We start from the raw sequence: 22116 nt of genomic DNA on the forward strand, positions 1-22116 counted from the left end.
TCGAATCAAGCATCAAAGCAGCAACAAATACACACATACGCATAATCACTATATTTTCCTAACTATTACGGTTAGGAGGTTCCAAAGAATTGATTTTGTTAAGAAAAGAAGAACAGAATAATACACACGCACACATTTTACTATATTCTCTAATCTATTACAAGTACAGATCAGTTTTTGTAAGTAGAAATGATGAAAGAACAGATTTCTAAACAAAACCCTAGCTTTGCTATACTTGTAAATTCTGGACTGAAATTTGGAGAGTTTCTTGTACTTTGTTTTGTGTGTGTGCTGTCGGAGTCGTGAGAGGGGAAGGAGAGAGCAGCAGGCGGCTGCTCGGCGCCGACAACGGCGGCAGGGTCGCCTAGCCCCTGTTCTGCCAAAACGAGAGAGAGAGAGAGATTAAGTTTTTAAAAAAAAGGGGAAGAGAGAGAGAGAGAGAGAAGGGAGGACTCATCTTCTCCGGTGACGACGATGCGGCGGCATCGGCAGCGGCGACACGGCGGCGGGAGCAACGGGCTGTTCCTGACCGGCCGGAAAAGAGGAAAAGAGGGGGGAAATTTCAGATCTGGGTTTAAAAATAGAAAAGAGGAGAAAAGGAGGAAGATTTGGAGCCTACTTTTCCGGCGAGGCAAGGCTCGGCCATCCACCACGATTCCGGCCATGGCGGAGACGGCGGAGAACAGGGGAAGCGGCGCGGCGACGCTCGGCTTTTCACAACGGCCGGAGAAGGCACATGCAGCGGCGGAGAGGCCTCTGCCACCCTGTTCCAAGGCTGGGGACGACCAGGCGGCGCCGTGCTTGGCCACGGCGGAGGCGGCAGTGGCACGCGAAGGCGGCGGCGTGCGGCTGACTTCCGGCGAGACAGAGCGATGAGAGTGAGAGGGAGAGCGGAGACGTCCGGCGAGGCGGCGCGCCGGAGGCGGTGCCGCCCTCAACCGAGTGGGAGTAAGAGAGGCGAGAGAGAGAGCCGAGAGGGAGAGTGAGAGTGGCGTGAGGTGTGTGTGTGTGTGTGTTGTGTGCTGATGTGTGTGTTTTGTATATTTATATGAGTGTTATAGAATTAGGGTTTAAATTTTAGGATTTATTATTTAATTTGTGTGGGCCGAAAATTTTTATAAAAAAAGAAAGAGAGTGGGCCGATTTTTATTTCTATGTGGGCCGATTTTATTTTAATTCTGCTGGGCTCTTTTTGTTCTTAATTGATGGGTTTTTATTTTAGTTGTGTGGACTAATTTTATTTAAATGCTTGGGCTATTGTTTTAAATATAGGCCTACGAATCTTGGCCTTATTTTTTTTTTTTTTTTTAAATGTGTTTGAATTTACACTAAATTATTTAGTGAATTTAAATCTCTTGATTTAAATTTTAATATTTAAAGTTGGGATTATTTATTCTAAATGAAGTCCATTCTATTATTTAAATTATTAATGGACTTTAAAGCAAATATTTTGGGATTAAGCCCCATTTATTATATGATAAAATTATTTTCAAAGCTTACGAGTATGGATTTTTTTTTTTAATGGTTAAAATGTTTTATTTCATCTCAATGGATTTTAAAATGTTTTATTATTTATAAATGAATAATGGAATTTCTTATTTATTTACATAAAAAAAAATGAAATGTATAGAATATTATAAATATGGCTTCTTTTAAAAGAAAAAGGATTAAATTATTTTATGAGTAATTCCATTATAATGGAATTAAAATGTCCTATTAGAATGGCTTCATGTTTTAAAAAAATATTGAGACTATTTATGTGGAATTGTGTTATAGAATGATTAAGTATATGATTTACTTTATCAAATGAGCTTGGGATTTAATTGAGATATTAAATTGCTAAGCATATGTTTATAAATGATTTATTTATTTAAGTGATGAAAATGTGCGAAGTATGAGAAAGCATGATTTATAATGATTAAATTTTTAGGGTAATAATATATAGCTTGTTCTTAATTGATGGAGTACTTGACTAAATGACGGGTGTAGAAGGAAGTTATGGATTATGTACATGTTGATGTTCGAACAATTGGGTTCGAACCTATATGATAGTTACATGATAAGTGATTACATTTTATTGATTGAATGAAACGAGATTAATATGGATGCTGCTAGAACCCTAAAACTTTAAAAGATACCCTAGGCACGTAGAATTAGACTTTGTCTTATGACAATTTCTTCACGAACTTATCGACTCTTCATCAATGAAGGTCCGGGCGACAGAAAGTGAAGCAGAAGAAGAAACGACTCCACGCCAGCTTTAAGAACAATTGAGGTGGGCATTATTTTATTATTACGTATATAGAGATCCCCTGCGTGACGTAGGCCTCATATGCGAATATATATGCATGATATGTTTTGACTATTTATTCAGTTCTTATGAAATGCTTATATGTTTAATGCCCTTTATGAAAATGAAAATGTTATGAAAATGAAATGTTTATGAAATGATTGACTGCCAAAATGTTTATGTTTTTATATGTATCCTATCTGTGTTGGTTCGCCAACTTTAAAGGAAATCCAATTGGGATCCTATGCTAGACAAAGGTCGCTAGCTAGGGTTAACGTGTACACTCATGGAGACCGCGAGTCGCTTGCGACCGGTCTTGGCGTCCGTGGTAAGGAGGCCTCCTTTCCGGCGCGTGATAGAAAGGGCAGATATGGATCATATAGACTGAAAATGGGATGCATCCACCTTTATGAAAATGAACGAAATGTTTTAGTAAGCGCAGGTCATTTATGAAAACCCCTGTGTGTTACTGTTATGGCAGTTCAATTTATATATGTATGCATGTTGTATTTCGGCTTATGTCACTGAGTATTTTTATACTCAGCCCTGCATGTATTTCTAAATGTGCAGGTTGAGCAGGCGATGGAATGGATTGGTGTTGAGCGGATTTCCCTTTTGATGTTTATGTAATGAAACCTTGAGTATGCATCTCCATATGCATAACTCACACGTTTTTCCGCTGCAAACACTCTGAATTTGTTATCGTATTGTGGAACTTATTACCCCTTCATTTTGTTTAACTTTCATTTGGGGTTTAGTCGTTATGGCTGGCTCATTTGTTAATTACCCAAGTGGTTATATATATATATATACCACTAGTTTGTTGTTATTAATGTTGGTTATTTAGTAAATCCCTTTTAAATTTCCATTTCTTATTGTTCACCCAAGTCATAACCCCGGTTAACCCGTCATTGGGATAGTGGGCTGTGACATTAATCATCCATTTGAGTGATTATTTATCGCTCTAAAATTGAATAGATTATTGGGCAAATGTGCACATTAGCCCCTGAACTTGACACCCCTATAACTTTTACCCCCCTCAGGATCGGTCAAGGCGCGTTGACCTCCCTGAACTTTTGAAAGAAAGGTGCACTTAAACCCCTCCGTTAAACGGACCCTTAAACGCCGTTTTCTTTTAATTTTTTTATTTTTTTTAAAATTTTGGACGGGTCCAAGACAAACATGTCCGTCACATGTTTGACGAATTTCCCCAAAGAAATTCGCTCATAAAATTTGCAATCTTTATTCATTACGCGAAGGTGAAAACAAAAGGAATCAAGAATGGCGAGCATCCGCAACTCTTCTCGGGTGCATTCGATATCCTCGGCGCATCAGTCTTTGGCCAGATCAACCGATCACAAAATCCTACAGTGCACGGTGATGTGCGTGTACCAGACGCCCATCACCGGCTACTGGCACAACGTGACTGTGGTGTGGAGCAAGAACATCATGGTGAACTCGATCTGCATCTCCGTGGAGAGCGTGGAGCGCGATCAAGTCAGCACGTGCAAGCTCGAGCTTAAACCCTGGCATTTCTGGGGCAAGAAAAGGCTACAAAACTTTCATGGTCGATGGGAACCAGCTCAAGCTCTACTAGGATTTCCGATCAGCCAAATTCTCCGGCCCCAAGCCGAATAAAGACTTCTACGTCGCGTTAGTCTCCGACGATGAGCTCGTGTTGTTGCTCAGTGACATGGAGAAGAAGGCGCATAATTAGTGTCTGACTGTCTGTTGCTGCTTCAATACTGTCCCTCTGCACCATGAAATCATATCACACATGTACACCTCCAATTTATTTCAAGAAATTGGTGTTGAAAATTAGTAAATTGTTGATGCATGGTTAGAGAGATGCATATGAAGTGTGCAGTGCAGCAGCTCCAATGGAGGACGAGGTTGGTCATGTTAATGGTACAGGAGTTCACCGGCATCCCCGCCGCCTCCTTCTCCGGCAGCTCCCCCCTAATCGCAGTGACTCGATCTGTTCTCCGCCAAGGGCCGACGACGATCTGAGCCGGTGGAAGAGAGAGAGAACTGCAAAAAAAAAAAAGTTTAACAGCGTTTAACAACCGTTAAACACGGGGGCAATCTGCACCCTTCTTTTGAAAGTTCAGGGAGGTCAACACGCCTTGACCGATCCTGAGGGGTAAAAGCTATAGGGGTGTCATGTTTAGGGGCTAATGTGCACCTTTGCCCTAGATTATTTAATGACCGTTTAATTGTATCAATCTTATATTCTTTATCCACTAAATCAAATGCCCCACATATATATATATATATATATATATATATATATTGTTTATGTATGTTATGTGTTATCTATATTTCACAGTTCTCACGAAGAAAATTTATAATTTTCTCTGGATCTTATCCCGTCGCTCCTCTACTATTGTTACCCTCAATTAGTTTTGTAAAATGTCAAAACTGACCTTTTTTAACGAAGAAGACAAGGTTCAAATTTTAGTGTTCTTCCTCCCCCAACTAATAATAATAATAATAATAATAATAGATGAGGTGAAGTTTAAAATAGTGAAATAAGAGAAGACATTGATTTTATTTCGAATATATTCAATTATTTTTATTAAAATTTTGTTTTATCCTCTTTTACTACCAAAACAAACAAGAAAAAAGGAAAAAGTCATTTACGTAAAATTTGATCAAATTCTGCACATTTTCGCACACAATCGAAAAATCAAACGCTCTCAATTTTCAAGTTTTGTATAATCTACCACAGGCTAAAAGTCGTCGGAGCTCTCTCTACCAAATTCGTAATCAAAGCCTTCACCTCCACGTCTACCGCTGCGGATTTTGGATGCCTTGAGCTTTGGTTCCACAGAATAAGACGTCGCGACTGATGATATCTTCTTCGAAGGTCCGTGGATTTTTCATGATTGGATGATTTTTATGGATTCCAGGAGTTATTTATTTTTGTATTGCTTGTGCCTGATGAAATAAAGCCCTGTTTGACTTTGAAATGCGTAAAATGCCAATCTGAATCAGAAATTTGTCATGTATATATTGTTCCAAAACAAGTGATTGTCGAAATAGAACTACTTTAAAGAAGAAAAAAAATTAAAACAGATAGTCAATATCACCAGATTTTGTTTTCAATCTCCTTGAAATTTTGTTTTGTGTTTGTTGACAGTGTGCTCTTCTCTTGAGCCTTTGTTGTTCTTGTTTCCAAATGCTGGTACTTCACAAGCTCGCGCATAAAGCAGGCCTTAAATGTGTTGACGTTGGATGAGAATGATGCAAATCCTATGATAAAAATATATGAGCCATTATTGTGTTTGCCTCCTGTAATGTACGCATTCATGCTACCGGGTTTTTTTGTGTGTGTGTGTTTATCGAAGAACAGAATTATGTAATTCGAAGAAGAACAACAATAATATTCTTTAAAGCTTAAATGCAAAAGATGATGAAATTGAAAATGGCTCCAATCAGATTCTTTTGGAATTCAAAGTGTGCTCAGGAAGAATGTCTTGTTCTTCAGACGTAAACTGGAATTTGCAAAACTTTTGAAAAAGAAAAAAAAACTTCTATTGTTAGGCAGGATAAACTGTGTTATGGTTTTGCAATTATATACTGTACAGATTTCTAATAATCCCCAATTTCTTCTATTTCCTTTTTGCCCTTTTTGTTCACTTGAACTTTCGGGATCCTTTGGTTCCTTCTGCCATGGATTTCGTGACCACTATAGGCCGCAACTGTTCTCGGTCGACATCGCTCAAGGGCTAATGCTGGCCGTAATTGAAAACTGGGTTATGGATAACATCTAGCAATCGTCATGCCTAGTTATTAAGTGATCGTATTAGGATGTTAACATACTTAATTTATTTGAATTAAATTCTACTTTCTTATTATAGTTCTTCCTGTTTTGTTTGGCATATAATTTTGTGATGGATTTGCAGTATATTTATGTGTTGACTTAATATTTTGGTTTTGCTTTTAACTTTAGTTCATGAGAATTCCCTCCTGGATTTTGATGTATATTACTTTTCTGTTGTTTAGCTTTGACTTGTTACTCAATTTAGTCTTGCATAGGGAATAAATGGGAACAATTATGAGGATTTATCGTAACTTTCTCGAGTATGTCTAGTAATGTGCTTGCTTAAGGATTGCAGGCCTTCTTCTTCATGCTAATTGAAGAAGAATGAGAAAGAAAATTGAGTATTTTAGTTGTTGTATTATGTTGAATAATGCCTTTGCTGATGGTGATGGAAATGGAACATTTCTGTTTTATAGACAGTGGAGCTTCCAATAGTACTCCTATTTTTATTTTTATTTCATTCGAGTGAATAAATTAGAGACTGCTTTAAATTTTGGATATTCTAGGGCATTATTGTGACCTTATCATATCACTTGCTCCAGTTACACACCTGTCAGCACCCTCAAACACATGATATATAACCCCATTGACTCGTGGTCGTGATTGCTAATCCTATGCTGAAATGCAGGAGGAAGATCAATCGGCATCTGCTAATGAGGACCGTGAAACAAATTGTTGGGGTTGTGGGCTTCGTGTTAGCGTTGCTGCTTATGCATCAGTTTTCAAATGCGGCTGGTGCGGAGCTATAACTAAGGAACATGTAGTGAAAAATGATAACATCCGATTGAGACGCTGGCTCGACCGTTGTTTTGTTACCATCGTCATTTCATTTATGCTATTTTTTATATGTAAGCATGAACATATCTTGATTAATATCATTAAATCTTTCATCCTTTCCCACCCCAAGTTGCTAAGAGCAATTTCATTGTGATATGCTCTTAAATCTTGTTATATCAAAGTGCAATTACTACTTGATTCCCTTATTGGTAGATATAATTAGAGATGCTGAATAATTTTTCACTATCACGGACATTAACGTCCTATGCATTTATTTTTAACTGTTCCCCATGAAACAGTTGAATATTTAGCTGCAACTCCTAGCTGGTATTATTGAAATTTGAAGTTTTCTGCATAGCTGTTTTCCGTCTTTATGCATGTCAACAATCTGGCACATGGCGCTTTAATAAACTGCATTCCTTTAAAAAACTATAATACTTAGAAGCATTTCCAGATATTGCACCTGTTTAACTGTAAGATGAGTATATGCATTGTTTCATTTGTAACATAATTCATTTTCCTTTTCTGGATGTCTGTTGAAGTTATATTGATATATTAGATAATACTGATTTTATTTAAGAATATGATTTATCAAACATAATAATAGTAATGAGGCCTCAATCATAAGTGGTGTTTTCTCTGATGACTTGATTGTTTCATGCTCCTAATGCTGACTATAATATCTAGGTTAGGCTGAGAACAACTTTTCTGTTCTTGACTTTTGGATTGTGTATTTTGTATTTAATGATACTGGTGATACAGGTGCTGGTGTTTGGGCTGTTTATCCTGTCATCTTCTCCAATAGTTACTTCTTTGGTGTTTTTCACTTGGCCATTATAGTGATATTGTCTATATGTACTTTATCTTCATTTTGCCTTTCGGCGTTTCAACATGCTGGTGTTCCACCAATGATAATCTGGGGTAGCTTTCCGGCAGTAGGGCAAGGTGGACTTGAGAACTATACCTTCTGCCATTATTGCTCAAAGCCAAAATCACCTATAGCGCACCATTGTCGTTCGTGTGGGACGTGTGTATTGGACATGGATCATCATTGCCCTTTTGTAAGTCCTGGAATGCTTTTCACTTCTCGTAAAAATGTTATATGCCTGAATATGTTCTTGCCTGGATTAGTATCATTTAGGTCGCATGTGGAAACAACTCAATGTTTTCGTGAATCAGTTTCATGTCTTGAGTGGCTAGAGAACACAAACTGTAGAAGTGTGAACTGACTGCCTTTACTCCTGCTCCTGATATCATATTCACAATTGAAGGTTGGATACGGTCTGGAAACATTGAGAATAAACCAAACCATTGCATTGCCACAGGACATATCTGTTATTATCTATTTGAACTTTGAAGTAATAATGTGACCATTTGTTAGTTGACAAGGTTAAAGAACATATAATGCAACGCGATGTGTTGCTTCTCTGTTTGGGGATACTTTAGTATAATTGTGCCGGTAATGGGCTTCAGCTTCACAGATACATTTTTTTTTCTTTTTTATGAAAAAATGATTTATATGTATAATAAATAATTTCCTTGACTTATTGCAGATTGGAAATTGTGTTGGTGCTGCAAATCATCGGTGTTTTATTCTCTTTCTTTTATCAACAGTCATAAGTACGCTTTATGTTGCCGTTATGACTTCCTATTCTGCACTTCAAATCTGGCCTCCTCTGGAGCATAAATCTCTGATCCAATTGAGTCAGTTTGCGAACCCTGAGTTAATTTTTGTAGTTTTGAAAGACAACACTCTGGCCTTCTTGAGATCAGCAGTGTTTCTATCTGTGAGAGGACTTGTTCTTGTTTATCTATTTCTTTCTAGTTCCTCAGTGAGCATTGGTTTGAGTGTGCTCTTGTGGCAGCAGCTTAGTTACATATATGTTGGAAAGACATACTTGAGTCATCTAAGGGCGGTCGATAGTGAAGAAGTGATGGAAAGAGATTGCCAAAATCTTATAAATTTTTTTGGTTTTCCATCTAAGACAGCAGCATATTTGCCAAGTTATTGGAAGTCAAAGAAAGCTCACAAGAAGTGAAGATGAGAGGTAGGCCATTTCCCTTTACATTAATTTTCTTGAATTTTCAATTCAGTTGCCTTTACTTTGACTGGAAATACATTTGAGATTTTGAGGTAAACAAAAATCGAAGAGCTAGGAGCCATATACTTCATTCCACAGACCAGCTAGGAACACAGAGCCTTGTGGCTTAACTATTATGTTTTCCATGCTTAATCTAATTAAAGGTCATTTACATACTGCTTGAAGTCTTTTTTGCATTAAGAACTTAATAGTCTAAACTCCATGTGTTGCCTTAAGAACTTAATCTAGATAATCAAGAGTGTGTTACTTTTATATTCAACTATGTTTTTCTTGAGCAAGTAGTGGTTACACATACAATAGGAGAATATTTTTGGAAAAGATTAATTGGGAAGCAAGCATTAAACGTTATGACTTATGAGCAAATGGGAATTTAAAAGATTTGAGTCTCTTAGGACTGGCATGTGCAAACTGCAAAGACAGAATACTTCCGAGAATGGTCGACTCATGTGTGCTTATTACTTTGGGGTCACCACAAAATACTCATTGTGTGTAGTTATCTGTTGTTGTGAATACTGCAATAATCCCCTGAAAACTAACAACTCACAAAATTATTTTGATTTTTTTTCCCCTTAAACTTATGTGATACTCATCCTCAATGTTCGTTTGAGAAAGCTAATTCCCCAAATCTGCCGCTTATTTTGTTGCTGGTATATTTTTTATAGGTTGGAGAAAAATTGAATCAGTTTCTGGTAGTTCTATATCTTACTTTGCTCTCCATACCCAAGATTCATTAGAGCTGTAAATGTCCAACTCACAAACTCAATAATTGCATCTGAGTTTGCGTGCTTCATCACCCTTGCACAAATGGCCTCTAAAGGTTACAAAGTAGTGTGTTCAGTGGATCTACTGCTGAGACAAAATCCTGACTGCAGACTACTTCGTTGGCATACGAAGGCTTCTCTTTCTCTCTCTCTCTTTCTGGTTTGGGATAAGGTACTACCGATCTCATTGCAAAACAGTGTATGAGATATCTATAAATGGCTCCTGGGTTGAGCAAACTTTTGTTTCAGTTTTTCCCTTGTAGTTAATTATATTTCTTATGTCAACTTTCATTCCTCTATACTTGAAGGGTGTGTTTACCTTTTATCTCTCAAAATGGAGGGATAATATAATGAGGTATAAATTTATCATTTAAAGTGAGGACCATATTTTTTATATCTTGTTAGATTTGAAGGATAATATATTTATCCACTCCTTATAAGGTGGTATAAAATTAACCAGGGGGCTTAGCCCACTGGCCACCGGGTCCTCACTTAAGTGAAGTGACCCGAGTTCGATCCCTCTTGGGAACGAATTGGTGATTGGAGATATAAGGTGGAGTTTGGTGAATGGAGAGATAAGGTGGTTCTTGGAGTGGATGGGGAACTAACTACTAATATCTAACATGACTTTGCCCGATCAAAAAAAATAAAAAATAAAAAAAAAAATAAGGTGGTATAAAATTATACCACTCTTTCCCAAGGGATAAGGAGCTGTCTGAAAAATTATACAATCTGTTCGGATTTTTTCATCTATACTAATAGAAAAAGAGCTTAAGGCATAACTTGTGGATTGTCTATTTTACCCTTATTACATATTTTATTTTAATGTTATTTTACATATTATATATTTATAAGAATATATTAATTTATTAGATATTACACTTAATCTATGTGATATATATCTATAACTATTGATAAAGCTTATAGATAAACATATCTATTCAATAAATTATCTAATAAAAGTAATGAATTAATAAATTCTCGAAAATAATAGATTATCAAATAAAATAATATTAATTACACGTACAACGTATGTTCTTTCTGTTAGTATGTCAAAGTAAACGAGGTATAAAATGATAAATATAGTTTATCTCTTTCTTATACCTCAAAACAAACACACCCGAAATCAGTTATTATTTGCCTTGTTGCGAAGTTATTTTTGTGATGAGGTTATGAATCGCTATGTTCGAAAAAGAAGAAAACAAAAGAAACCATAATTCAGGGAGCAAATATGGTCAAGTGTGTCCCCTTGGGATGGCCTAGTGGTTAGGGTGGTTGCCTGTTGTCCAAGAGGTCACAGGTTCGAGTACTCTCGGCCACAATAACCACTAGGTGGGGTGTGTGTGTGATTTGTATTATTTATAATGTAATTTCATCAAAAAAAAAAAAAAATGGTCAAGTGTTTGGAGAATGTTGAAGGATTAAAATTAATCGAAAAAACATAATATTTGCTGGCAGTGGCCGATTCCCAAGCTAATTTGAGTTTTGCATTAACTAGCAGGATGGTATGTGCAAAGAAATAAAGGTTAAATATCGCTTTAAAGTTTAAATTATTTTTGCACTATTAATTATATTAGTATGAATTATTGAAAATATTATTTAAATCTTGAACTATAATTATTATACTCCCTTCATCCGCGATATCGTTTCCACATTTACTATTTCGGTCCATCCGCGATATCGTTTCCACTTTCATTTATAGAAATAAGGTTCACAAACTTCCACTCACAAGAATAGTGGGACCCAAACTCCACTTACTACAATATCTACTATACTATCAACCACTTTTCTTAAAACCCGCGCCGTCCACAATGTAGAAACGATATCGCGGACGGAGGGAGTATTAATTGTATCCATCCAATTTTCACCCTTTGTATTTTCAATTAGTACGGGTACGACATATAATAACATTGTTTTGTACAATGTAAATTAAAAAAAGAAAAATTCTAAATATATTGTGTCATTCGGCGGGTTACGTCAAATTTTCGGAGCAAAAAAATGGACGTGTATTGATAGGTTTATAAAAGTATTTTTAATAGTTCAAAATATAATTAATAGTGCGAAAATAGTTTGAGGTTTAAAGTGATGTTTATTTTTCAATATATAAATCTTACCATATTTTTGAAAAAGTTTGGATGCAAAGGATTCTTATGTTGTACTAAGGGCCAGTTTGATAGCTACTTGAAATAAAGAGTGATAAATAAAACCTAGTTAAAATAATATGAATTGAGTGAGATTAGTAATGTATTTTAGTGTTTGATAGATCAAAACTAAAACCTAGATAACATCATTTAGTTGTTTGATAGTTTAAATTAAAATTTTAATTAATAAGTGAAATTACTATTTTAACCTCATCACCTTCATCATCAATTCTCCACAAACCAAAAATTGGGGATCCACTCTCTGCGCCTCCCCCCAGATTTACCCAGCGCCGCCGCTCCCCCTCCTCCCCTCAAGATTCGCCCAGCGCCGTAACCCCCCACCCCTTTCCCGGCCGCCGCCCTCCACTCTCTTCTGCGGCGCGCCTCCCCCCAGATTTGCCCAGCGCCGCCGCTCCCCCTCCTCCCCTCAAGATTCGCCCAGCGCCGTAACCCCCCACCCCTTTCCCGGCCGCCGCCCTCCACTCTCTTCTGCGGCGCGCCTCCCCCCAGATTTGCCCAGCGCCGCCGTCGTTTCCCAATATGTGTGATCTATATTTTCAACAGTAATAAATACCGCAGTTGTGTACTAGTCTTCGTTCCTACCCCCTGAGACAAAAAAGCTCCAAAACCTCTGATTTTTTTTAATTTAATCCGCTACAGATTTCCCCTCCAATCTGCCCCCAATTCGACCGATCCCGCCGCCGCTCTCCCCGTCGCCGATAACGGACAGCGGAAATGGAGAGTGGAAGCGTTCTGGAAACCATCGGCCAAGAGATAATCGGCGTGATGGCGCCTGTCTCCGTCTGCATGCTTCTCGTCGTCCTCCTCGTCTACACTGTCTACAACCCCTCCTCCTCCGCGCCTCCCCCCAGATTTGCCCAGCGCCGTCGTTCCCCCATCCCGAATGCTCTCGTCTGCCTTCATATACATCACCACGCCCCCAAACAATACACCGACGCGCCTCCTCCCTCCCCGTTTAACACGCCGCCGTCAAAAAAGAAAAAGAAATGGATGAAATGAGTGAAATGAATTCAGGGACAAAGTCGACAACTTCAATGTAATCTCAGACACTGTAGAAATAGAGATTAAATATATGGTGGTGGGCGCTGGATCAATTATGTAGCTGGAACAGTGAAATTGCTGCGGGCCTTGAATTAAATGCGGGCTTGGCTTATAATTAAACTACCCCATCAAACAGCAGATAAGGAGAGATAAACCAGGAATATAGGGCTTATATCCCCTATCAATAAATCCTCTTTATATTAAATTATTAAACAATTCTTAAAATTTAAAATAAATTGTATTATATTTTTAATCGAAACTTGTAAAACTACACAATTTTATAATTAATGAAAAAGAAGAAGATATAATACGAGGGAAATGTAAAAATAGCCATAAAAATATTAGTAGTAGTTTTTTTAGAAGAAATATTTTATTTTTTAAAAATTACATAAATAAATAAAATAAATAAAGAAAGAAATTCTAAAAATCATTTTTTTAGACAATTTTTTTTTAATACATTACATAAGTAAAATAAATTTTAAAAGTCGCATCAATTTTTTACCTTTTGCCTAAAGGTAAAACAAAAGGACCGAAAATCTTCCCCTGGTAGATAAAAACCAGAAAATCACATTACCCAGCCCCGACTGCTGTTCCTTTAAACTCGAGAGGAATGAATGAATCATTTTGAGATTTTGCGTCAAATAAAGCAATGTATAAAGCTTCGTCTCCCAATGGAGGGCAAGAAACTCCATGCCCATGTCGTGAAATCCGGCTTCGACCGTCACGGCCCCCTTTTCTCCAACACGCTAATAGATATGTACGGCAAGTGCGGCTGCCTCAAAGACGCACTCCAACTGTTCGACGAAATGCCCAACAGAGACTTAGCGTCTTGGGCCTCGATTTTCACCTCACACAACCACGCCAACCTCCCCAAGAAAACCCTCTTCTTGTATTCCGATGCGGTGTCTAAGGATAATTTACGGCCCGACGATTTCATCTATGCCACTCTGTTTAATGCTTGCGCTGGCTGTACTGCTTTGAAAATCGGCGAGCAATTGCACGCGCAGTTTATTGTGTCAATATCTTCAGATGATGATGTAGTTAAGTCGAGTCTAGTTGATTTCTACGCGAAATGCGGGTTCCCTGATAGAGCTCGTAAAGTTTTCGATTCAATTGTATCGAAGAATGTGGTTTGTTGGACTAGCTTGATATACGGGTATGCAAAGGTGGGCAAGAAGAGCGAATCGCTCGATCTTTTACGTGATATGCCTTGCAAAAATTCCTACACTTGGAAAGCGTTGATATCGGGCTTCATGCAGGCTGGGCTGTGTCTTGACTCATTCAATCTTTTCAAAGAGTTGAGGAGAGAAGGAGTTGATCTAGATGGACCATTTGTTCTTTCGAGTTTGATTGTTGGTTCGGCTACTTTAGCTATGTTAGAACTCGGGAAACAAGTTCATCGCTTAGTTATTGGTCTTGGCTATGAGTCCAACTCGTATGTTGGTAATACCTTGATTGATATGTATGCTAAATGCAGCGATGTATCAGCTGCAGAGAAGATTTTTGGGAATATGAGGAAGAGGGATATTGTTTCTTGGACCTCGATTATAGTTGGGATGGCACAGCATGGCCGGGCTGTTGAAGCACTGTCGTTGTATGATAAGATGACTTTGGCTGGTTTGAAGCCTAATGAAGTGACATTCACTGGGATAATCTATGCCTGTAGTCATGCTGGCTTAGTTGACAAAGGCCGTCATCTTTTCAATTCTATGGTTAAGGATTATGGATTGAGACCATCGCTCCACCATTATACATGCTTAGTAGATCTTTATAGTCGTTCTGGATTGATTGAAGAGGCCGAGGATGTGCTTAACACCATGCCATTCAAACCCGATGAAGCTGCTTGGGCTGCTATATTGAGTTCTTGTTGTCAAGGAGAGCAAAAGGAAATAGGGGTTCGAATTGCAGATCATGTGCTCCAGTTAGGACCAGAGGAATCGTCAACATGTATACTAATGTCTAACATCTATGCACGTGCTGCTATGTGGGAACGAGTGTCTCAAGTGAGAAGACTGATGGCTTCAATGGAGTTGAAGAAGAAACCTGGCTACAGCTGTGTTGATCTAGGGAAGGAGATCCAAGTGTTTTATGCCGGTGAGGCGACACATCCCATGATGGATGAGATTTTCCGTCTTCTGGAAGAGTTGGATGTGGAGATGAGGAGGAGAGGCTATGTGCCCGACACTTCTTTGGTGTTGCACGACATGGGACTGCAAGAGAAGGAGACACAGTTGTTTTGGCATAGTGAGAGATCAGCTGTTGCTTATGGGCTGCTCAAATCTGCTCCGGGGACATCCATACGTATTCTTAAGAACCTTCGTGTTTGTGGTGACTGCCACACTGTCTTCAAGTTCATCTGCAGCATCGTTAGTAGGGAAATCATTGTGAGAGATATCAATAGGTTCCATCATTTTAAGGATGGCGAGTGCTCTTGTCGCGACTTCTGGTGATCATCCAACATCTGATGGTAAGAACTAAGAACTAAGCCTCTGTTTCAATTTGAGTTGAGTATTTTGGTTGCTTATGTGTTAGTTACACTCAGGTGGCCTTCCTGGACTTGTCTTGATCAGTTATGTGATGACTTTCTTGCAAAATTTAGAGACTTTTTTGAGGTAATATTTGAATTGAGAAGATTCTAGTTGATGCTTGATCATTATATTTGTCGAAATGTATCTGAACTCACTGTCTTTCAAAAACTGTTTTCTTCTACACTTGATTATAACCAATATACTATTAATCATTATATTCTCTCTCTCTCTCTCTTTTTGTGGGAATATTTTGAAGTATTAATACTTGTATAGTTATATGTGGACTTCTCAAACAAATGTGGACTACCCGTGAGATAGTCTAACAAGAACTGTATTAACAAGAACTGGTGATTAAACATGAAACCACCACAACATACAGAAATCACAATAGAGTTTTAACCATTCTGCCCAGAAAGCAGGTAATCATACAGTTATGAACAAGGAAGACTTGGCTTTATTTTTAGTTGCCTTCATTCAAGATGAAGACATTAGCATTTAACTATAATGTTTCCATTACATGGTCTTTGACAGAGAGCTCAAATCCAAATATCAGAGGTGCAGTCACCACCGGGATATCTCATCTCATGAGCCAAAGACGGGCCGTCCGGCTCAGCCCCGAAGTCCACGAAGAACTCGGGGTTGATCACAAGGCCTCCTTCCTCTGTATCAACATCAATCTGTAACATATGGCCACCTTTCTGAACAAGGTCGGGATAGAATTGACGATCCCAAGCGCTGAAGAGAGAATTTGTGACGTAAAGCCTCTTCCCATCCAAACTCAGCTGTAACATATGTGGTCCTCCTCTTAATTCATGTCCCTAAATGGAAACAAAATGAGTTATTAGCTTCCTATTTTTAATGGCGACTCACCAAAATGATTTAAGGTGCGATTTATATATTTTTGATGCAAATATATATTATTGATATTAAAATTGAATAGTTTTAGGTGATGTACCTGAAGTTGTGGATGATCAACCTGGTAAGTGGAACCATCTTGGTTGTGAGCAACGATAAGACTACCTTTAAGAATGAGACCTCCAACCCAGATTTGGGCTGTGAGGCGAGGGTTTGTAGGATCTTGAATATCATACTGTCTTACATCACCATGGAACCAATTGGCTAAGTACATGAAACGATCGTCAAGAGATATCACAACATCACATACAAGACTAGGCATTTCCGGAAGAATCCAGTTCTGCACCTTGATGGCCTTCATTGCAATTGCTACCTGTAAATTAATTAAGCCTTTTTTTTTTTTTTCAGATTTCAATCTCCTAGCTAGCTAGTCTTGAAAATATATATACCTCGTGATCCCATGATCCATCTTGCTTCTGGAAGAATCTAATGACGTTGCCTGACAAAGCACAGCCCACAAATCCAGTATCCTTGGCTGGATCATGCAAGAATTTGAGCTGTAATAATGCATGCATGGTTTAGTAAATAGAGTAGTTATTAATTTGGGGAGTCAGAGTCAGAGAGAAATGATACGTATTTACCTGAATAGGTATGAGACCAGTGTCTCCAAGATCCAATATCTGTTTCAAGTGGGCATTGGGCCAATCGTAGACGTGCAGATGTTTTCCATAAAGACCCTGGGAAACATGGTGGAGGTGGAAACCTTTGGTGAAAGCAGCAGGCGCTCCAAAGGAAGAGCTGATCATCGTATTATGGCGAGGTTGGTACCAGAAATCATGCCCGAAAAGGGGACTGTGCCCATCTTTCTCCCACCTAATTAATCATCCAATTAATCCAATCTTCTCTTACAAAATCATATACTATGCATATCAATATACCTTCCTTTAACATTAAAATGGGAGTCCAACAAGAAGAATCCGCTTCCTTGAGCGTTGCCGTGTTCGTCTCCGAGACATGAAACCATGATATCACCGGAAGGCAGACAGTGAGAAGTGTGTAAGTATGCGAGTCCAGTTTTGTGGAGAATAGTGTGAGGTTCAACAATCTTGTGTAAGCTTGGAGCCCTTGGATCTTTCAACGTCTCAACCACATATAGGCGGCTCGACCTGAGACATATATACCATTTTCTTACTTGCTATCCAAGAATTCCATCTCAAGAGCCCTCGTATCATGTGTGTGTTTTTAAAGCCAAAACAAACTACATATCTTGTGTTTTACATATTCTTTTAATTATACTACTCCCTCCCCCCACTTTGGTGTGGCCACAGGGACTAAGAAAGCTGAAAAAAGTGATGTGGATAAAGTGATAAAGATAATTGACTAAAGTGATAAATGTGTTGTGAGTGGGTTCACTAGTGATAAAATGAAGTAGTAAACATAGAATATAAAAACGATAAAGGTGTTTAAGGTGGGTCCATTAGTGGCAAATGATAGTAAATATAGGAAAAGAACAAGAATAAAAAAGTACAAAAAATAGAATATGAATTTAATTTGTGGACAAAAAATTAAGAGCAAGTAGGGCTTTAATTAAATTGTGGACGGAGGGAGTAATAGTTTAGAATATAACTCTTATTTAAAAATATTTTGTTTGTATTAATTTTAATATAAGTTTGTAGATGAATAATTAGTTATATATATATATTAAAAGGATTAATTTGTTTTAAATTCACAAACTTTACATAATTTTTTATTTTTCCCAAACCAAATAAAAATTTGTTCTAAATACAGAAATTTTCATAATTTCCAAAATTTTCTAGGAAAGTCAACTCAGATGAAATTGAATCTAAAATGGCGTCAAATTATTTTGATGCGGATTATCTTAAAGGTTTAATTTGGTACAATTTATTTCACAATAATTGAACTATCCAAATTTTAAAGTATTTAACATCATATATATCTTTCACGTCAAATTCAACTTCATCGGAGTTGACTTTTCGTTGGAAATTTCAAAAAATGCGAAAGTTTGTGTATTTAAAATAATTTTTTATTTATTTTTGAGAAAAATCAAAAATCGTGTAAAAAATCATAAATAAAAAATCATATTTGAAAGTATATTTATAATAATAATGTGTAATGATAATTTTCATTATCAAATAATTTTTAAATATTTATTAACTATAATTATTATTACACTTTATACAAAGTTAAAAATTTATATTTCCAAATTCGAGTTTTTATTGAGTAATTAATGTGGATTATTTTATTTTTATTTTAAAAATATTATTTTGCATTTGCTTATATTTTTATTTTTAAAATATAGTTTGGTCTATTCGTTTTCCTTTTCTTTTATAATAGCATCATTTTAATAATGATTATGTTTATATTTATATTTATGTATTTAAATATGTCATTTAAAATATTTTTATATTTCATTATATATAGAATTGATATTAATTTGATTATTATATAAAAAAAATTCTAAATATAATTAAAAATTAATGTAATTTAAGATAAATATTTTAGTTTAATATAAAAATAAAGAACAATTCACATTAATAAAAAAAATTTATTGATATTGTGAAAAAAGAAAACAATATAAGTTAAAAGATAATTGAAAAAAGTAGATTTATTCAAAAAATAGAGGAGAGAGGAGAGAGAATTTTCTTAAGTTTTAATCTTTAAATAAATACTCCCTCCGTCCCGTCCAAGACGCTACATTTGCTTTTTGGCATGGGATTTAAAGAGTTGTAGATTAATGTTCTAAGTGTGTAATAATAATTAATAAAGTGATAAAATAATAAATTAAGGAAGAGAATGTAATAAAGTGATAAAGTAGGAGAAAGAAAGTAATAAGAAAATACTTAATTAGTGTTAATTAAGTGTTTAAAATTCTTTATTTTTGCCAAATATAGAAATGTAACATCTTCCTTGGGACGGCCCGAAAAGGAATATGTAGCATTTTGGGCGGGACGGAGGGAGTATAATTTTTATATTTTAAATCTAATATTTACATAACATATATCAAATTAAAGCTCTTGTCATGATTTTTAATTTGATATGCATATCAAATATTTTATAATTAGTTGAATTTCATAATTTTAGAAAAGAAATAAAATAGATAAATAAAAAGTTAATGAAAAAGAAAAAAAGATGTATAACTTATAAATAAATCTTATTAATAAATTTTTAATTTTATTATAATTACAAATTTTTTACTTAATTTTAAAATTAATTTGAAATCAATTTAAAATTGAGAACTCTATTTTTAATATAACATATAACCGAAACTTGATGAATTTGCTGGATTGATATCTATAATCATTTCTATGTGATGGATAAATAAATTTTGAGGAACCTCCAATCATTTAACAAGGAAATAAAATAACCCGCACGTTAACTTCCCGTGTACGTGGCAAGTGGTGAGAAAATTGGGCCGTTATTAATTAATTAATTCTATGAAAGATGAAAGATAAGCCTTACGTACTATTGTCCAGGTTTCTTTTAATAAAATTTCTATTACAGCAGTACTATTGTCCAGGTCAACTGACATTAAATCAATGTTAAATGACGACAGTGAAAAATAAAATAAAAGTACTCCCTCCGTCCCATAATAAGTGGCCACATTTCCTTTTTCGTCTGTCCCACTATAAGTGGCTGCTTTCTAAAAATGGCAAAAGTTTACTTTAATTAAGTCAACAATTACTCACTAATTTGGTCAACAATTGTAGGCCACTTTCTAAAAATGCCAAAATTACTTTAATTAAGTCAACAATTACTCACTAATTTGGTCAACAATTGTAGGCCACACTCTATTAAAACATATAACACTCAATTTCTTAATCTCCGTGCCGAAAAGAATGTGGCCACTTATTATGGGACGGAGGGAGTAGTATTTATACTGGTGTAACATACAAAAAATATTTTTATATTTTATTATTATATAAAGTTGATACTAATTTAATTATTAAAAAATTATTACTCCCTCCATCTCAATTTTTAATATCCATTTGAGAACGACACGTATTTTAATAAAATAGTTGGGTGTATTGTGAGTAAAATAAAAGTCTCACATTTTATATGAATATTAAAATAATTAAAGTGGAGTAAAAGTCTCACATATTTTTACTAAAAATATAATTAGATACCAAAATATGCATACAAAATAATTTTATTAAAAAAAAAAGGAGATGGAAGAATCTTTAAATAAATATAACTTTGATATTTTAAATCTAATACTTACATAACATGTATCAAATTAAAGCACTTGTCATGATATTTAATTTGATATGCATATTAAATATTTTATAATTAACTGAATTATGTAATTTTCAAAAGAAATAAAATAGAAAAATAAGAGAAAGAAAATAATATATATATATATATATATATATATATACTTTTATTATGATCACAAATTTGCCATTCAATTTTGAAATTAATTTTTAATTGAAATTTATTTTTTAATACTCTCTCTGTTCATGAAAGAACTTCTTATCTTTCCTTTTTGGGACGTTCACAAAAAAACTTTCTACCTATTTTTAGACTATACCCCACCACTTATAATTACTTATTTTTCACTTTTTTCACAACTCTCAATATTAATTATATCACATTTTCACCACTCTCAATACACTCACCAATTTTTTCTCTACTCTCAATACACTCAACAACCTTTTTTGAAATGAGACCTATTATTTTATTATAGATTAACATTATGTTTTTCCAGAATAAAACATAAATTAGATTTAACAAAGTTGATTAAATTAGTATAAACAATAGTATATCCAAATTGAAGCAGTCCTGCGAGAAGAAGGAAAGGTGGTAGGCTTACAGTAGCGAGGGTAGGATAAGAAAACGACGCGTGGCTTGATGGCAAGAACTGCAGGCGTTCCATCCAGAATGATGAAGTTCATCACCAACGTAAGGCATCGCCAGTCTGTGTATCACTTCACAATAAGTCGCCGAAACTGGATCCACGTCCACCGTCGCAAGGTAATCAGGCTTCTCCCTTCCTGTTCCTCAACAAATTTATTCAAATAAAAATTTATAGCTATATTTTTTTTGAATCATAATATACTTATTCATTTTTTATAAAGTGATATAAAATTATAAGTTAAGTATAAAATTTATCTAGCCCAAGAAAAAAGATTTTGCCCGATATTTTATATGGCATATCCAAATATTTTATTACGTCAAAATAAATGAGATAAAACTCCTTCCGTTCGTTAAACATTTTTTTGAAGAAGTGGACATGAATTTTAAGCAAAGTAAGTTGTGTATTTGTAAGTGCCATAAATTAGAAAATGTGATGTTAATTAATAATAGGGTTGTTTTTAAAAATGATGGGTCCATTAGTAACAATGTGTGTAAATATATGTGAAAAGATGATATATAGTTAGTGAGTTGTTTTGGAAAATAAACTAGGAAGATGTTTTAATTTGTAGAGGAGCAAAAATGAAAAATGTAAATACCAGTGTAAATACAAGTAACGTAAAGAAGAGTTTCTTTGGGACCGGACATGGCTTCCATGGGACTAGCGTATCCAGCTCCCTTCTTGCAGCATCCATTTTTAGCCATGTTTTATTTTAAAATTTTGGAATATTGTTGGTTTCTTGCAATGGTTTTTGTTTTAAACTAGTACTAGGTTTTATTTATAGGTGAGCACACAACTACGCACGAAATATAGAAAACGTTTACCTTTTGTGTTTGGCTTGGAATTGGAGGTGTGCAACACATGTTTCAGCATCGTCACCTATAATCAGGGCCAATGGCCC

The 22116-nt window shown here is 35.7% G+C and overlaps 3 protein-coding genes and 1 long non-coding RNA gene across 9 annotated transcripts; 3 read left to right on the top strand and 1 right to left on the bottom strand.

Moving 5' to 3' along the window:
* The first annotated feature begins 2204 nt into the window (after positions 1-2204).
* LOC130986724 (uncharacterized) lies at positions 2205-3139 on the top strand. The gene is made up of 2 exons (XR_009089348.1): positions 2205-2275; positions 2861-3139. It is a non-coding gene; the product is annotated as an uncharacterized LOC130986724 (long non-coding RNA).
* A 1713-nt stretch (positions 3140-4852) lies between these two features.
* Positions 4853-10131, top strand: LOC130986725 (protein S-acyltransferase 11-like). Of its 2 annotated transcripts, XM_057910217.1 has the most exons (5): positions 4853-5159; positions 6745-6964; positions 7656-7954; positions 8447-8941; positions 9658-10131. In XM_057910217.1, exons 1-4 carry the CDS (start codon positions 5142-5144, stop codon positions 8930-8932), a joined length of 1023 nt encoding a protein of 340 aa, XP_057766200.1. In that variant the 5' UTR covers positions 4853-5141; the 3' UTR covers positions 8933-8941; positions 9658-10131. The 2 variants fall into 2 exon arrangements, with proteins under 2 accessions (XP_057766200.1, XP_057766202.1); XM_057910219.1 differs by having other exon boundaries at positions 4884-5159; positions 8447-10131.
* Positions 10132-13448: 3317 nt separating this feature from the next.
* LOC130986726 (pentatricopeptide repeat-containing protein At4g14050, mitochondrial) lies at positions 13449-16419 on the top strand. 5 transcript variants are annotated; one of them, XR_009089349.1, is made up of 4 exons: positions 13455-15426; positions 15502-15571; positions 15761-15906; positions 16019-16419. XR_009089349.1 is itself a non-coding variant. In XM_057910220.1 (2 exons), the coding sequence occupies exon 1, from the start codon at positions 13574-13576 to the stop codon at positions 15407-15409; it is 1836 nt and encodes a 611-aa protein (XP_057766203.1). In that variant the 5' UTR covers positions 13449-13573; the 3' UTR covers positions 15410-15426; positions 16019-16419. The 5 variants fall into 5 exon arrangements, 2 of the variants coding, with proteins under 2 accessions (XP_057766203.1, XP_057766204.1); XR_009089350.1 differs by lacking the exon at positions 15761-15906; XR_009089351.1 differs by lacking the exon at positions 15502-15571.
* LOC130986727 (selenium-binding protein 2-like) lies at positions 15773-22002 on the bottom strand. The gene is made up of 7 exons (XM_057910222.1): positions 21814-22002; positions 21174-21354; positions 17281-17508; positions 16984-17215; positions 16792-16899; positions 16443-16715; positions 15773-16305 (listed from the first exon to the last, which is right to left on the bottom strand). The coding sequence occupies exons 1-7, from the start codon at positions 21917-21919 to the stop codon at positions 16024-16026; spliced, it is 1410 nt and encodes a 469-aa protein (XP_057766205.1). The 5' UTR covers positions 21920-22002; the 3' UTR covers positions 15773-16023.
* Positions 22003-22116: the final 114 nt, after the last annotated feature.

This window comes from Salvia miltiorrhiza, chromosome 5 (genome assembly GCF_028751815.1).
Source record: "Salvia miltiorrhiza cultivar Shanhuang (shh) chromosome 5, IMPLAD_Smil_shh, whole genome shotgun sequence".
NCBI classification, from domain to species: Eukaryota; Viridiplantae; Streptophyta; class Magnoliopsida; order Lamiales; family Lamiaceae; genus Salvia; species Salvia miltiorrhiza.

Bases quoted from the DNA above. Each gene is read 5' to 3' on its own strand.
- LOC130986725 (XM_057910217.1), top strand. The intron at 6,965-7,655 runs GTAAGCATGAAC...CTGGTGATACAG, and splicing joins ATTTATGCTATTTTTTATAT to GTGCTGGTGTTTGGGCTGTT. The intron at 7,955-8,446 runs GTAAGTCCTGGA...GACTTATTGCAG, and splicing joins TGGATCATCATTGCCCTTTT to ATTGGAAATTGTGTTGGTGC.
- LOC130986726 (XM_057910220.1), top strand. From the start codon at position 13,574: ATGAATCATTTTGAGATTTTGCGTCAAATAAAGCAATGTATAAAGCTT.
- LOC130986727 (XM_057910222.1), bottom strand. From the start codon at position 21,919: ATGGCTAAAAATGGATGCTGCAAGAAGGGAGCTGGATACGCTAGTCCC. The intron at 16,900-16,983 runs GTAAATACGTAT...GCATTATTACAG, and splicing joins CTGGTCTCATACCTATTCAG to CTCAAATTCTTGCATGATCC. The intron at 16,716-16,791 runs GTATATATATTT...ATTAATTTACAG, and splicing joins ATGGATCATGGGATCACGAG to GTAGCAATTGCAATGAAGGC.